The 15371-nt window shown below is 46.6% G+C and overlaps 1 protein-coding gene across 24 annotated transcripts in view; it reads left to right on the plus strand.

The window, feature by feature from the left end:
• Nucleotides 1-15371, plus strand: part of SCRIB (scribble planar cell polarity protein) — a 116208-nt gene that overhangs the window by 18681 nt on the left and 82156 nt on the right. For all 24 annotated transcript variants that reach the window (XM_055799323.1, XM_055799322.1, XM_055799299.1 and 21 more), the window contains exons 2-13: nt 2450-2567; nt 2824-2902; nt 4270-4359; nt 5079-5135; nt 8939-9002; nt 10223-10297; nt 10387-10531; nt 10842-10960; nt 11577-11776; nt 12578-12744; nt 13341-13465; nt 14697-14822. In XM_055799323.1, the coding sequence (XP_055655298.1) occupies nt 2450-2567; nt 2824-2902; nt 4270-4359; nt 5079-5135; nt 8939-9002; nt 10223-10297; nt 10387-10531; nt 10842-10960; nt 11577-11776; nt 12578-12744; nt 13341-13465; nt 14697-14822 (1365 nt within the window). The remainder of the gene's footprint in view (nt 1-2449; nt 2568-2823; nt 2903-4269; nt 4360-5078; nt 5136-8938; nt 9003-10222; nt 10298-10386; nt 10532-10841; nt 10961-11576; nt 11777-12577; nt 12745-13340; nt 13466-14696; nt 14823-15371) is intronic.

Consider the following 15371-nt stretch of genomic DNA (forward strand, 5'->3'; position numbering starts at 1 on the left):
TGGCCTAGCTAAGAAAGTAAAACTTAAGTGTAAGGGAAAACTGAAGTCGATGTTCACAGCTACCGGTTTGCCTCATGGAAATTAGCTTTTAAATCTCTTATAGTGTCAAAAAATGCTTTTTGTATATACTGCAGTGCAACATGTAGCATGACTTTATTCTAAATTAATTTTTTTTAGGTGTGCACATCTGTTTTGAGACGGCCCAAAATCCGTAGGCAGAAGTGCTAAAAGTTTGGACTATAGATGTCCTGTTTGTCCCTCTGCTGTTTTCCAACTTGTAGGCTCTAGCAGGTCAACACAATGTCTTGCCTGGAATTTCCTTGCATTCTAAAATTAGGAGAAGGATCTAGGAAACAATAGCAAATCAAATCTCTAAACCTCCTGCTCTGGCTTGAACCTTTGTTGTCATTTAGACTTTCACCTACTTCCTTTCTTATTAAACTGATTTGCATTAGATAAACTGAATTAAAAAGGACTCATGCTGTTCAGCATCAAGAGGACTTTTCTTATTGTTGCTTTTCTTGCTTATTATGGTCTCCTGTACTACTTTAGGATGTCAGGAGTATGAATTTCATATCACTGCTGTTCATCCCAGAGCACTTCTCCCTTTCAGTATGGGGAGTGATGTGGAAGTACGACAACCTCCGCGTAGCAAAGGCTGCTCCATGTCTTGCAGTCCTTCAAACATGGACTTGCACCTAGCAGCACTTCTGCACTGGGACATCTCCATGGGAAGCTGCAGGGGTTTTGATCTATGGCAGAGAAACTTCTCAAGTTAGACCTCTTCATCATCCCCTCTAGTAGGGCGAGCACCTCTCTTCATGGTCTGCGTATCTTTTCACAGTTACGTTGTGCATCTCCTTTTCTTACCTCTCCTTTATCTGGTCTGTATTAATGTTCTTTGCAATGTTACAAGTGACAGTTGTGGGTGTCCCACCGCCTCAAACCTCATCTCAATACCCCCGCAACTATTTCTGGAGAGCTCTGTTTCAGCAACCTTTTTATGCAGATGGATTACTGGAAAGGCAACTGAGAAGGAAGGTTCAGACTCAAATTCTTGTTTGATCCTTGTCAGTGTGGTCTGTGTAAGCAGCCCTGACTCTCTGGACATGTTTTCTGATGTGTAAGTAATCCTGTGATTACATTTTCTGTTGCTTACTGTAACTCCCTTTCTGCCTCTGGTGTGGGACGGACAGGATGATTACATGGATTAGAAGTGGCTTCTGTGTGTCACTTCGCAGGCCTGAGTTTGTTCCTAGCTTCATCGCTCCTTTTTTTTTCCTGCATCACAGGTCAAGTTATTAGCTTCTTAAGGATTGGCCATCTAAAACTCATAAATGGCTAAAGATGACTTAAGAGTACTGTGGCAGAACCCAAACACTTAATCAGAGCCATGGTTTTACTACGTCTGTGCGCAACAGCCTTTATCTATTTGTGGGTTATGGGTAAACTTCTTAAAACAGTTTCATTTTCTGCACTGGCCCAATATTGTTTGTTTGTTACTCCCAGGACTCTGTAATGATCCAGGAAATGCAGCAAACACTACCGCCTTGTTTTCCATCCTGTCCAGTATCCTATGTCCGACAATAGTTAGAAGCAGCTGCAAGATTTGTTCAGTTGATAATTATAGTATGTTGCATTTAGTAAACTTACTATTGATGTCTAGAAAGAGTATGATTGATGAATCTTGCTGTTTACCGTTTATAGCTAGTATAATTGACTTCTGAGAACAAGAGGAGGTGTGAAGAAGTTGGATGTTGTTAGACAAGGAGAGCTCTGGAGGTCCCTTCCAGTTGACATTTCTGTGACTGTGGCGTTTCTAGAAAGGAATTTCCTTCTTTAATTCTTTGTTACATGGGCCCTACAGCTAGCTTGCCTGCTCCTTTTCTTGCCCAGTACAGGTGGCACACGTGCTTTCCCTGTTGGTGTAGGGACGTTGTCACTGATGTCCTGACAAAACATACCGTACAGCAGATGTGTGTGACAGCAGGGACAGGACTTCAGTCTGAAAGTCCCCTTATGTTTCTCCTTTGTTGGCTTCTCTGGACCAGGCTCATAAACACTGCAGTGTCTGCTGGCAAGCTGCTTTATAGTGACTTCCTCCTGGTGCTAGTGTTCAAATGTCTAAGATGAACTGTTCTCTTGGGAAACAAGGAACGTCCATTTTGTATTCTAGAAGGGAGGGATAAGAGCAGTGGTATAGTAGAGATGTTAAATGAATCATCAAGCGAAACCCATTAAATGTCTGTCTTCTACAACAGACCAGGGCAAAAGGCCTTAATCAGGGTTCTCATCTGTGCAGTGGCTGCACTTTGAGGACCTCACTGGGAGAGAGGTTATGAGAGAAGGCAGTTTTCTCCAGGGATGGATGCTCAGGTTTGGCCTGAGGGGAGAAGGCAGGTTTCCCACAGAATTACTGCTGACCCAGTTTTGTTCTCTCCTGTCACAGCCTTTCTTTAGGCTTCTCAACCTGCGCAAGCTGGGTCTGAGTGACAATGAAATCCAGAGACTTCCCCCAGAGGTTGCCAACTTCATGCAGCTGGTGGAACTGGACATCTCCCGTAACGGTAAGGTCAAAGCTGAATGGGGAGTGGGTGCCTCACAGCCCTGCTTCTCTCAGTGTAGTAGTACTACCCTGTGCACTCATGTTACAGAAGAGGCAGGACCCTTTCACAGGTCTGTAGAGTGATCTCTTGCAGGTCCTGAGCTATGAAAATATGTTTGTCGTACTGTGTCTTAGGCTGTCACCAGGACCTGGTGTCCCATTTTCCACGTGGTAGGCTCTTCTCAAGCCTCTTTATTTCTTTCACGTGTTTTTTCCAGACATTCCAGAAATTCCTGAAAGCATCAAATTCTGCAAATCCTTGGAAATCGCAGACTTCAGTGGAAATCCTCTCTCCAGGTAGGAGGGCATGTGCAACCCATTTTGTCCATCTGAGAGTGAAAGTTCCTCATTCTTCCTTGCTTTCTCTGGTCTTCATCTGCTAATTGTCTTCCCTTGAAGGCAAGGCCTGGGACCACCCTGCCTGTGCCAAGACCTGCAGGTGTCTGCTTTCTGGAGAGGTGAAACACATACCATATGGAAGAGCTGGTTTGTGCTCCCTCTATTGCAGGGCCTATGGCTTGGGTTGATGAGCCTTTAGTCATACTGGTGCCACTGGTGGGAATGGTCGAGGACTTTTGTCTTCTTGGAATAAGTTTCTTACTCCCTCCCCACCCCTTCACCCCGATGCACAAACCAGAATGGATGTGGACTCATCGTGCTACAGAGGAGCAGAGAAAGGCCTGCATGCTATCCTCTGCTCTCTGTCAGTCCTTTTTGCTCTCTGTCAGTCTTATTTATAATTTAGCATGGCCATCCTTTGAACTCTCTGTTTGGTTGGTTTCCCTGATATTTCAGTGCCCAGAGCGATGTCCAAGAACAGGGTGCTCTGCCTTGTCTCTTTCAGTCTTCTGTCTCTACAGCTTTTAATCTGTAATGTTGTGGGAATTCAAGTGTGGCCCCTCTGTCTTGGTGAACCACGTTTTGAGGCACTGGTGTCTTGTCGCATTGTTTGCCAGGGTCCCTGTAGATGCCAGTCTGCCTCCAGATGCCTGCTGCCCTTTGTGCTCCTGGGCAAGCACTGCCCAAGTCGCCCTTTAAATAGATTTAACTCTGCTTCCCTCTTGTGGAGCCGGTCACTGGCAGGATGGGACAAGCTTTTTCAGTCGGTGAGAATCCCTGTACTGCAGGAATGACCAGCACTTCTACACTAGAAGTTATTGGTCAGTGTTTTTGTGGCCCAGAGTTGTCAGATCTGTGTCGTGAGCAGTGGGGCAGGGAAGCTCCAGGAGCTGCCTGTGAACAGCGAAGGATTTCTTCTTTTCACGAGTCTTTCCCTGTTCTATTGCACCTTGGAGTTATGATACTACTACTTGGTCCCAGGGAATGCTGCAGTGTCATCTGCAAAAATATCCTTAGATGGATGTTTGGATTAGTTGGTAGCCTTCCTTGCTTCCAAGTTTAAATGATCACATGGCGTAGCCTGAGATTCATGCTCGAGTCCTGCAGAGCCAAGTTTGCACACTAGGACATGTAGTGACTTTGGTGCAGGGCTGTGGTGTCTTAGAAATGGGGCATATCCTGGATCAGGAGCGAGAGTCAGAGTTGTTTCCTGCTCTTCTCCTTTTCACATGTTGATACCAGTTGGGTTAGACTGGCTTGTGGGGGATTTAGGGTTTGTTTTGTGCACAGAATTAATGGTGTTTTGTTCTGTCATGCTTTCACAGGCTTCCAGAGGGCTTCACGCAGCTTCGGAGCCTGGGCCATTTAGCCTTGAATGATGTGTCCCTGCAGAGCCTCCCCAATGACATTGGGAAGTGAGTATGCCTCCATTCCGCATAATGGGGAGGAGGGTTGGGGTGGGGACACTAGCAGGACTTGGAGGGAAAGAGCATGCCATCCCAGTTACAGTTTGCCACTGTACTGAACATACTGTGTGAGCACCTCTAAGCATTACTCTTGTTAAAAGACAGCCTTTTTAAAAGGGTTCTTTTCCTGGTCTCAGCTGCTTCTCCTTCTCTGTGGTCTGTGGCACAGGCAAGGAGTGCATCCAGGCTTATCAAATCCTTTGTCTTTCCTTATTTTATGAGTGCCCGTTTGCCCCTTTCCAAACAGGTGTGGTTTGTCCGGTGATGTTGAAATGATTTATGCTGCTAGCAAATGGCCAAGGCAGAGCCCATGGGGCTTTGCCTGTGGGGTGCAGTGCCTCTCCCATGGGATTTGGCTTTCTACACGTGAGGGATTTTCTCTTTATGGATAGACAGTCCTGTATGTGATACCACGTTTCCTTGTCCTGAGCTTGGGCGCAGTGTTGTTTCCCCATGATTTTGCAATGAGCAGTCACCTTCATCAGAAGTCATTTAAGATCCTCTTTGTTTTTTTGTTTTCCGCTGTCATCTCCATTCATGTGTACACACATAGATGCATTTGTGCAGATCATGAGGGGTGGTCCCAAGGGAAGGGATATGAGCATCTCCTTGTACCCCTGAAGCCCTATTCAGTGAATCTGGCTTTCTCGCTCCCTTTTCTCTTGCAGTTTGGCAAACCTGGTGACTTTGGAGCTACGCGAGAACCTGCTGAAGACTCTCCCCACGTGAGTATCTGTTTGCTTCAGGAGTCCCCTGCCTGATTCCTCAGGGGCTTGTTTTGGTAGCACAGGCTCTAGCACTTTGCTTGGGAGGGCTCGAGGCTTTGCATAAATTAGCTGTATCGTGCTGGATTTCTGTAAATTGGGGTGAGGGGGGAGAGAGATGGTACAGGGCTTAAGAGCAGGGAAGGACGTTCAGAGTCTGTATTCAGCCTCTGCATCAGGATTGATTTGGAATGAACAGGGTTCTGTAAGAAAGCTGCTGGAAATGGTGAGAATAATTTTTCCTGGAGAGGTGGAAAAACAGAAAAATAGACTGATGTGGGTATAGGAAGAACTCTATACGTTGCAGTTCATAATTTGAAGAGCAGCAGAATACGGCTGAAGATACATTTTGCTTCTGACATCTCTGTTTTCTTGGGTATTCCTTCTGATTGTTCTGGCTGAGCAGTTTGTGGGAATTGGTGGGATAACTGGCTTTCTTGCAGCAGACAAAAAATAAGCCAGCAAGGGAGAAGATATAAGTCTTATTAAATGTTTCAGAGAGTTAGGGACAGAGATTAATTCCTGGCAGAGGATCTGCTTGGTACAGCTGATGCTATCAGGTGGATAGGATCTGGAGAACTCATGAGTCTGTGCAGTAATCTCTGGTTTGGCACCCATGAGAGTTGTTTCTTGAGTTTTCTAACCTACGTTAGCTCTGTCAGCTTGTTTTCTGCCTGCTTATCCATCCAACTGATGATTCCCCCAGTCTTCCTTGAATATATGTTGGAAGGGATTCTACCTGCCTTCTTTTTGAACAGCAGTGTCTTTTGGGCCCACACAAACTCCCCAGTTAATGTTTGAATCATGCAACTATTACCACCTTTCCTCATAGCTCTCTCACTGTTCATGGCAAGTATTCGGTTTGACTTACCTGACCTTTCTCCCCTTACTCCTCTGCTTTGTTTAAAAAAGAGGGCAGAGGAGGCATCAGATGGTACAGGGTTCAAGCAAGGCTTGAGAATGAGCAGTGAGGGCTTTAGTCTTGCTGCTTCTGTGATGGGCATGCCGCCCTCACTCTGAGATGTTGCTCTGACTCAGGTGCATGCTCTTTTCTTCCTGATGGTTATTTTCCTCTGGGAGCTGCAGAATATAAATGCAAGAAATGCTTTATATGACAGCAGTTACATCTGCTTGTAAAATTCATGTGTCAGCTTTGACCCTGAGGACAAGGCACTTCCAAAAAGGAGCTGAGAGAGTCTGCACTGGTCAGCAACCAGACTTCGCATCTGGTGATTACACAGTGTAGAAGCACAGTTCAAATTAACGCTGCCATCTTGTTCCTGATGCCAAAGTCACTGGATCTTTTCTGCACAAAAATTGTCAACATTAACACCCTGTTGCAGGAAGGCGCTATTAAGAGACCAGCTGAGGTGGCTGCACATGGAATATACTCACAAGGGAGAATGTGAGAATTAAAGCTCCTTATGCCAGGCTGAGAACAGGCATGCAGGAAGAGTTTGGGTCCTGGTGTCGGGACCCACTGCTGTCTGTTCTATGTGTTCCTGCAGACAGGTACCACCACTGCGATACACCATATAAACAAGGAAGGGCAACAGCTACATCCAAAGTTAGGATTTCGTATTGCAGTGAAGAATGGTCCTAATGGCTTTTCACCATCTAGGAACCAGCAAGCATTCTGCAGTTTGAGAATTCAGTCTGTGACCAAACCCTTATGGTTTCTGGGATGATCTCCCGTGCCTGGTGTTCCCTTGTTTCCCTGTGTTAGATTTGTATGCCATCCAGCAACATACTTGTAGCACGCTATGAGTTTTTGGGGGTTTTCTCTGAAATATAAGTCCAGGTTTTTGATACCGTTCTGCAGTGCAGTTCCAGCTTCTTTTAATTTTTCCCCAATTTCCCAAATTCTACTTTCGGATGATTTCCAAAAGCAGAAAGAGGATCTTGAAGGCCAAGGCAATTTTCTTCAGATCTGTCAGTCAAATATGAGATTGAAATCAGTGGGCAAGAAAATTTCAGGGGTACTCTACTGAGGTCTGAAACTCTTATACTTAGTCTGGTTGCAAATTGTGCTCAAGAATGGCACTAAACAAGTCCAAGTGATCTTGCCAAAGAGTAGAATGACTTACCAAAATGGATGATGCTTTCAGTTTTCAAGGTTACTGAGCCCAGTAGGTAGATGGGCTTCAGTACTGTGGATTTGTGACTGCATAATGCATCAGTGTCTTTTTGATTTTTTGTTGTTGAGCTCCTTAAAAGATCCAGCTTGCAATGACCTTTACTTTTCAACACTAAATTTCATTGGTTAGTCTGCTGCTGCCAGCTGAGTTCTGAAACAGTTCATCTTGCACAGCTGATTTGTCACACCTCCTCTCTCCCGCACAGATGGGATGCAGCTTGCCAGTGATTTGGGAAGGGTAGTTTTCGTTGATGTATTCTCATGCAGTAGTGGAGGGTGATCTATACTAAGGCATTTTGCAAGACCTTGTATATCAACATGGATTCCAGAGCTCACTTGGGAATTCAGACTGTGAAGGTGCGAAGGGACAGTCAAGGCTGTTTCACCCTTCAGAGAAGTCAAAGAGCAAATGTAGTCATTATGAGAGACTGCCATACAACAGAATCCTTTTGATGATCCAGTTGATAAACCTTGCTTGAGTTAATACAGTATCTCAAAATCCACCACTGCACAAGATGAGAACTGCTTTTCCTCTGTAGCCCAAATGTTTTTATAGCCTGGCCCAGGCAAGACATACCTCTTTTATTGCTTTCTCACAGATTTGCAGCCCCCAACTTCCTTAGTTTGGATGGCGTTGAGATATATAGCTCTATTTGCAGAGAAATATAGTCATTTCTGTGTTAGGACAGTTCCTTATAAGGGAATAAAAATAACTGAAGACCATTCCGGCTGGGAAAGTGGGCAGGGCTGAGATGGCGGTTCTGCCCTAGTGTAAATTGAGAGACAGCAACACCTGTTTGGGGAAGTGGAAGCTGAGTTGATGGAGCAGGACTGAGCGCTGAGGACACATGAACAGCTGGGCCATGACAGAAGAACTGAATCCTGGTTTTGTGGGGTTGCAGCTGCAGCCTTTCATAGCACCAGGTCATGATGTGTGTGTGGGTGCTCGGGGCACATCTTTGGACCACCAGTGTTGACAGGCTTTGGTTCCTGTGCAGGCTTCTCACAGTATCTTGCCTAGTGGGCTTCTTGTCTGTATGTTTTGACCTCTTCTGAGATGTCGTGCCAGTGCTGTTTTTCCCCTTCTCTCAAACAACATGGGCATCCCATTTGGGGAAGCTGAGGCTGCTGAGTTTGTCATTCCTGCCTCTCCTTGCAGCTGTGCTCTCCTTGCCCCCCAAATATGTATTGTCCTCTGCTGACTCTCTTCTGTTATCTGTTAATCTGTGCGCAAGTCCCCATCTTTCCTACAAAAATGGGCAGCAGTGTTAAGGTGTGTCTTGTCATCTGTGTGTTTTTGCTCAAAGAGTATTTTATGGTGGGAGGGCGAGAAGGCAAATCGGTGACAGAGTGGAAGCTGGTTGCTTTGGGACTGCTGGTACTACTGAACACGGTAACCTGGTGCAGGTGGTCCGGCCTGGGGGAAGGGTACCAGTTCCCTAAACTGTTTGGCTCAGAGGGACTATGAAAAAGATCAGGATTGCCCCATCTGTTTTAGGAGTTATTAAAAATTATGTAACTTGTGAGATATGTGTCCCAGATGCTAACCTTCTGTTCTTCTTTCTTGCTTGCTTTTTTTCCCACCCACCCCCTCTCTCTTCCCCTCTCTACTCCCTGGATCTTGCAGTTCACTCTCCTTCCTTGTCAAGTTAGAACAGTTGGATCTTGGTGGCAATGACCTGGAAGTACTGGTAGGTGAGGGATGGTGGGGAGGGAATATGGGTGGTTGGTAGGGGCCAACTCTGTACCTCTGTGGAAGCAAGTGGTTTTTCATCTGAAATGCAAAGAAATAGACCCGAAAGTTGTTTGGCAAGATTGTGATCTGCCCACCATGGCCTAGTCATTGTTCTCAGCATAATGTTCTCTTCACATATTGGCCCTTGTGTCTTACTTCTGACTGTCCTCATGCACAACTTGCTCTGCTCTTTCCAAGCACTTTTGCTCTGGGATGTTGATCTTGCTATCTAGCTGCCTTAAGGGTCTTTCCTTCCCAATGAGACTCTGGTACTTATGTGCTGCACTGCTTTTGTCTGTTCCTTTTCACTTCTGCTAGGCCAACTTTCTGCCTTTCTTATTTGATTTCTCTACTGCAAAGTGCAGGACTGTTCCATGTTGTTCCTGGCAGTGAAGTCAGCCAAGCATGGGGTGTGTGCCCTCTGGACTTGGGTGCCTCCATGGAGGACTTTGAGCATAAGCGTGCTGAGAGCCCGTGCAGTCTCGAAATTCAGCTTGTCTTCACAGTCAGTGACATCCAGTGATACTCTTTAATTTTGCAGCTATGGATTAAGCTGTCACTGAATCCTGCTTTTAATGTTCTGAAATGTTTTTTGGCAGAAACCCGCCTAAATTGGGAAGCAAAGGACTTCGTGCAGCTTGCTATGCACAAGGCTGCAGCTTACTTGTGAGAACAGTTGTCTGACACTTGAACTGCTCTCCAGTGATGCATTAGCTCCAACCCCAAACGCTAATCAGCGTGTATGGTGGTTGTGGAGTGATGCTATGAACATGTCTAGCATTGCTGATGGTGCTGCTCTGTCATGTTGAGTTAGCCAGTGTTACCCAAATGTTTTTAGTCTCTGAGAGGCAGAAGAGGAGAAAGACTAGTTTCTTTCGTAAGGCCAGAATTCCAAAACCCTGTTTAGTTCTTGTCTTGCCTGCTACCAGACAGTCCTTGCTATTGTCTTCCATGTTTCCTGTGGGGACCTTCTGCAGACATTTCCAAACATATGTGCTGCTGTATTGTGGCACACCAGCACAATAGCTTTATAAACCATTTGGCAAATGGTTCTAGGAGGTGTGAAAGCAATAACAATGTCTAGCTTTGCAGAGGTGTGGTGTGATTTGTAGCATCCTTGAGCAGCTTCTCCCCTGTGGAAGGGACTGATGCTATTACTGTCCTGCTCTGTTACAGCCAGATACTCTGGGAGCGCTACCAAACCTGCGTGAGCTTTGGTTAGACCGCAACCAGCTCTCAGCCCTGCCTCCAGTAAGTACCTGTTCGGGCTTATTGATTCACCACTTTGCTCCCTTCCTCAGCTGCTACCTTGAGCCATACTGTCTCCTTTCTGATTCTAGGAGCTGGGCAATCTCCGCCGCTTGGTCTGTCTGGATGTGTCTGAGAACAAGCTGGAGCAGTTGCCCAATGAGGTCAGTGGGCTAGTAGCACTGACGGACTTGCTGCTGTCACAGAACCTGTTGGAATGCATCCCAGATGGGATTGGTGAGTATTGCGGGATGGAGAGCAGTGCAGGACTTCACTGCCCTGGCAGTGCTCCTGGTGGGGGGTCTTCAGGCAAGAGTGTGTGTAACAAGGTAGTAGGGTTTGATGGACGTAGTCGCAGTAGTTGAGTGCAGCAGCAGCAGGTGATACTGGTGAACAGAACTCTACAGGACGAGTTCAGGTTCTTGATCTGCATCATCATTAGGTGAAACCTGTGAACAAGCCCTGATGGGGAGGGAAGAAAGGTAGTGCCTGAACAGTGTCATTATCTCTGTGGCCTAGTTCACACCTAGCTTGTTGCCCTGGCCAGGTCAGCTGAAGCAGCTCTCCATCCTCAAGGTGGACCAGAATCGGCTGACAGAGGTGACAGAATCAATTGGGGACTGTGAAAATCTGTCAGAACTCATCTTGACAGAGAACATGCTGACAGTAAGTACACCAGCAGCCACCCTGCCTCTTCTGTGCTGTCCACGTGCCAGGGATCTTCTCCTGTCTTCTGGCTTCTGAGCTGCATTCCTGAGCGTGCTGCAGCTGCTCTCCCTTCAGCTGCTTTGATGCACAGTTTCACCTGGCTCGCAGGCTCTTGGGAAGACCCTGGTGGAAGCTGCTTTCTCTCAGTTCTTTTTCTCTGAAAAATTCTCTAGGATAGCTAGGATGCTGGTTCTAGGATAGCCAGTCCTGAAGCCCATCCAATCTGATGGGAGCAGGACTACATCAAAAACTGCATTTGGCAAGGGGTCATGGAGTAGTGTAATTTAGAATGGCCCTGCTCCAAACTGCTCACGATTTGATTGTTAAAACACAAGTACTGGGGATGGACAGATGAACAGGAGAAATATCTTGACCAGTGGTGTTCTGAGCGTGCTGTGCTGAGGTAAAAGTTGGCATATAACAGTTGGTGAACCTGAGAGAAAATCTGTCCCAAAGTTGTAATGACAACTTTATTGAAAATGTGTCTGTGTTAGGACAGAAGGCAGCTCTGTGCCTTTATGCCTTTATTCTGCTACTCTTATCTTTTGCAACAACTGAATCATCTCCTTCCTAGGCCTTACCAAAGTCCCTTGGCAAGCTGGCCAAGCTGACGAACCTGAACGTGGATCGGAACCGGCTGACATCCCTTCCAGCTGAGATTGGAGGCTGTGCCAATCTGAACGTGCTGTCCTTGCGAGACAACCGCCTGGCTCTCCTGCCACCAGAGCTTGCCAACACCACTGAGCTTCACGTCCTGGATGTGGCCGGGAACAGGTCAGCAGCAGGGAGGGTAAACAGGCTTGTAGGCATGTGGCTGAAGAGGCTGCTGGTGTGTTTTGGGAGACACTGGGTCTGTGCTGATCCCAGCATCCGCAGCTTGGAGAAGCCCAGACTGGCTGCTTAGGGCTCTGGAAAGAGGCGTGTGTGTCTCAAGCTTTGCCTGTTAAGCCCTTCTCCCTATTATTTGAATACAGGGTAGAATTAATGCAGACGTGTGGGGACATTCTGCCATGTGTGAAATAAAGCTTAGGGGACATCCCTGATCCACTGTCTTCCTTCCTGCAGATTTTTTTAGTTTTGTGTCGTCAGCCCTCAGGTGATTGGTGTCAAAGCCTTGTTTGTGACGTGGACAACCCTATGGTGTGCCAATATCTGTGATCTGTTCTGAAAGATTCCTGCAGATTTTAGCTGCAGTTCTGTTAGCTGAGGCTGCTGTTTTTTTGTAGCAGTTGGAAGCTGACCAGAGCTTCTGTTTGGAACACTCTCTGTGTACTGGTCTGTGAAATCATAGGTTTTTTGCCCTCAAACCGCTCTTCAAAGTTCACCATTTTCACATTGTTGATAGAAGCTGTCCTCTGCCTAATTAGCAAACTGATGAGGGTGGGTTACCAGAGCCCAGTCTGTGGTGGCGGCAGAGCCACAGGGCACAAGCCAGCTGCTTCAGTGTGGTAAGAGTTGAGGGATCCTGCAGTGACTTGGCGCTGTCCTTCTCCAATGTAGCCGAAGCAGTCTGGAGCTGAGTTGAAGTTCCTTCGTTACCAAGTAAGTTTAACCAGCAGTTCTTTTCTTTTGCAGACTGCAGAACTTGCCTTTTGCCTTGACAAATCTTAACTTGAAAGCCCTGTGGCTGGCAGAGAATCAGTCCCAGCCCATGCTCAAATTCCAAACAGAGGATGATGAGAAGACAGGAGAAAAAGTTCTCACTTGTTACCTGCTTCCCCAGCAGCCCTCTCCTAGCCTAGGTAAGAAACCGCATTATGAGCACTGTCTGCAGTACCATATTCTCTGAAGAGTGCTTGGGAAAGAGGCCTTGCACCTTCCTCTCTACTTGGTTGGACTGTTTTTCGTTACTGTGATACCTGTAGCAGACCTAGGCTCCTGGATGGCTGGTGGCAACTTTACAAGGCGGAGGTGGTTAAAACTGAGAAATTGCTTCTCTGCCAGGTGGTAAAGAAGCTGCAGCCTAGTCTTCAGAGTCTTCTGCTTTGGTCTGTTGACCAGGTAGTTGTCTGTGAGGTTTGCTTACTATCACAATGGTATTCTTGTGTCAATACTTCCAATTTGTGCCTTAATCCTACCTTTTCCTTAGTTCTTGGGTAAGAAGTGCTGGAACTGAACCATTCAGGTGCTTTTGTAGAAGCTGCTGTAGGTCTGGTAGGAGACGTACAAGAGGTGATAAGATCTGGAGGTTACACCCTTTGTCCTCAAGGCCTCTGTGGTTTGATGCTGTGGGTGAATACAACAGAGGTGCCCTAATGGGTTGAGAACTGTCTTTCATCCAAGCCTACAACCTTGCTCATTCAGAAAGTAGCTCCTACTGTGTTATCTTTCTCCCCAGAGAATCTTTTGCAGAACAGTGTGGAGGAGAGCTGGACGGACACCAATTTAAACAGAGTCAGCGTGATTCAGTTCCTAGATGAACCCAAAGTAGATGATGAAGAGGAGTCTGGAGCTGAGAGACGGGTAAGAAGAAGAGTTTCTGGAAGCTTATTAGTTCCCTATGGAGACACTGGCACAACCTAAACTTTTTTCCTAAGATGGGGAGCCACTATGGTGTTCGTGTTTCACCCTGTAATACTGCTGCAGGCATGTACTGTATTTTTGCAGTCTGAAGGGCATTTGGTGCCCTGAGGAGACAAGCCAGGTACAAAAGAGAGTTCCCTGAGAGCCTCTGTGCAGATTTACATTTTGACAGCTGTCCCATGGGAGCTGAGTTGTGACTGCTAACCTGCCCGTGGAGCATTTGGGTAGTCGCGAGATGCTAATAGTCAAGAGTCCTGTCAGGACTGGATTTTAGTTAATCCCCCCTCAGTGGGGAGAGCTGCACAGCCAAACTCGAGGCTGGCAATCTCCACCACCCCAAGCCATGGAGCCAGGTGCAAGCCCATGCTGTGGAGTGTCCTGTTACTAAAGTAGCTATGCATTGTAGACAGGCACCCTCCAAAACTATGGAAGATTATTTTTCTTTAATTGCAGATGCAAAGGACAGGATAAAAGTTTCAGTTTTCAGTGAGTACTCTGTTTAAATCTTCTGCAGGCATTTCCCCCCTCCTCCCCCCTTTTGTAGTTTGTGGAGAGAGATTCTCTTGAGATCTGAATCCTTCTAGTAAATGGTATTTGCATCTGTCCTTGCAGCATGCATATGCTGCTGGTGTTTGGAGGGTTTTGTGGGGTTTTTTTGATTGCTTTTACCATTGTTACTAATTCTAGAATACTGGTTTTCTTGACTCTCAGCTGGGATGGAATTAGTGAAGCATCACAAATGCTGGTAGTATATGGGCTTGTCAGACATACTAAGAAACACCAGAGGGATTAAGAAGATACTCCACATGTGTGTTCCCTTAGGGGTTTCTGTGTTGATGATTTTGCATTTACTAGGCCTGAAGCACGATTTAAAACCTCCCATCTCTAATTCCCCCCCCCCCCCCCCCAGTCCCTTTATCAGATGGAGAGCAGGCTAATGTCTTGAGAGTGAGCTCTAAGAAGTTTTCTCTGCCTCTCTTTTCTTTCCTCTTCTCAGCTACAGGCTATAGTAGTGGAGAGGCCCTGATCAGATCCTGCAATGTGACATTTAGGTTATGTCCAGCTGGGGCTCTGACACTCTGATAAAACATGTTATTTGGGGTAGTTCAATCTTGAGGCATGGCACATGCTGCTCTGACTGTTGAACCTCCTGCGTGTTTTTCTTCGGTAGGGCTTACAGCGCAGAGCAACCCCTCATCCCAGTGAGCTGAAGGTTATGAAGAAAGTGATTGAAGTTCGGCGCAACGAGGTACATGCTGCAAAGCCTGACACGAACCTGAATTCTCCTAACTCAGATGTGAGTGCTCTTCACTAAGAGATGGATAACTATTGAGAACGTGTAGCAGGCTTGGGGAGTTGGGGGGACAGCATGCATAAGCTGGGCAGAAAGAGCTTGCTTTTAGGAAAGGTTGGAAGGAACTGAGCATGGATTGCCTGGATTCCAAGGGCTGGAAATCTGCCTTGTGGTGTCAGCTGGGGCCACTGCGGTAGAGCAGGAGATGCAACCAGGAGACAGAGAACAATATAAGGGGAACTGTGTGCGTTGGTGCCACTTTTGTCATAACGCAGGGAGGATGAAAATAAGAGGGAGAAGAAAAGGCAGCTGTGATATTCCTAGTAAAGAATAATGGGAATGGAGTGCTTGGAGGAGGCATCTTTGCTGCCCAGGTGTGATGCTAAGAATAAATGCCTGTACAGATGGTGGAACAGGGGTGGGACCTAGGTGAGATGCAGCAGGCTTGTCAGGGAAAGCAGCAGGGAGCCTCAAGAAAAAGCTGGTTCTGTTGGTAGATCATATCCCGGCTTTCTCCAGTCACACTACATTGCTCTGTCTGCTGCTTTGGTT

Source organism: Falco peregrinus, chromosome 3 (genome assembly GCF_023634155.1).
Source record: "Falco peregrinus isolate bFalPer1 chromosome 3, bFalPer1.pri, whole genome shotgun sequence".
NCBI classification, from domain to species: domain Eukaryota; kingdom Metazoa; phylum Chordata; class Aves; order Falconiformes; family Falconidae; genus Falco; species Falco peregrinus.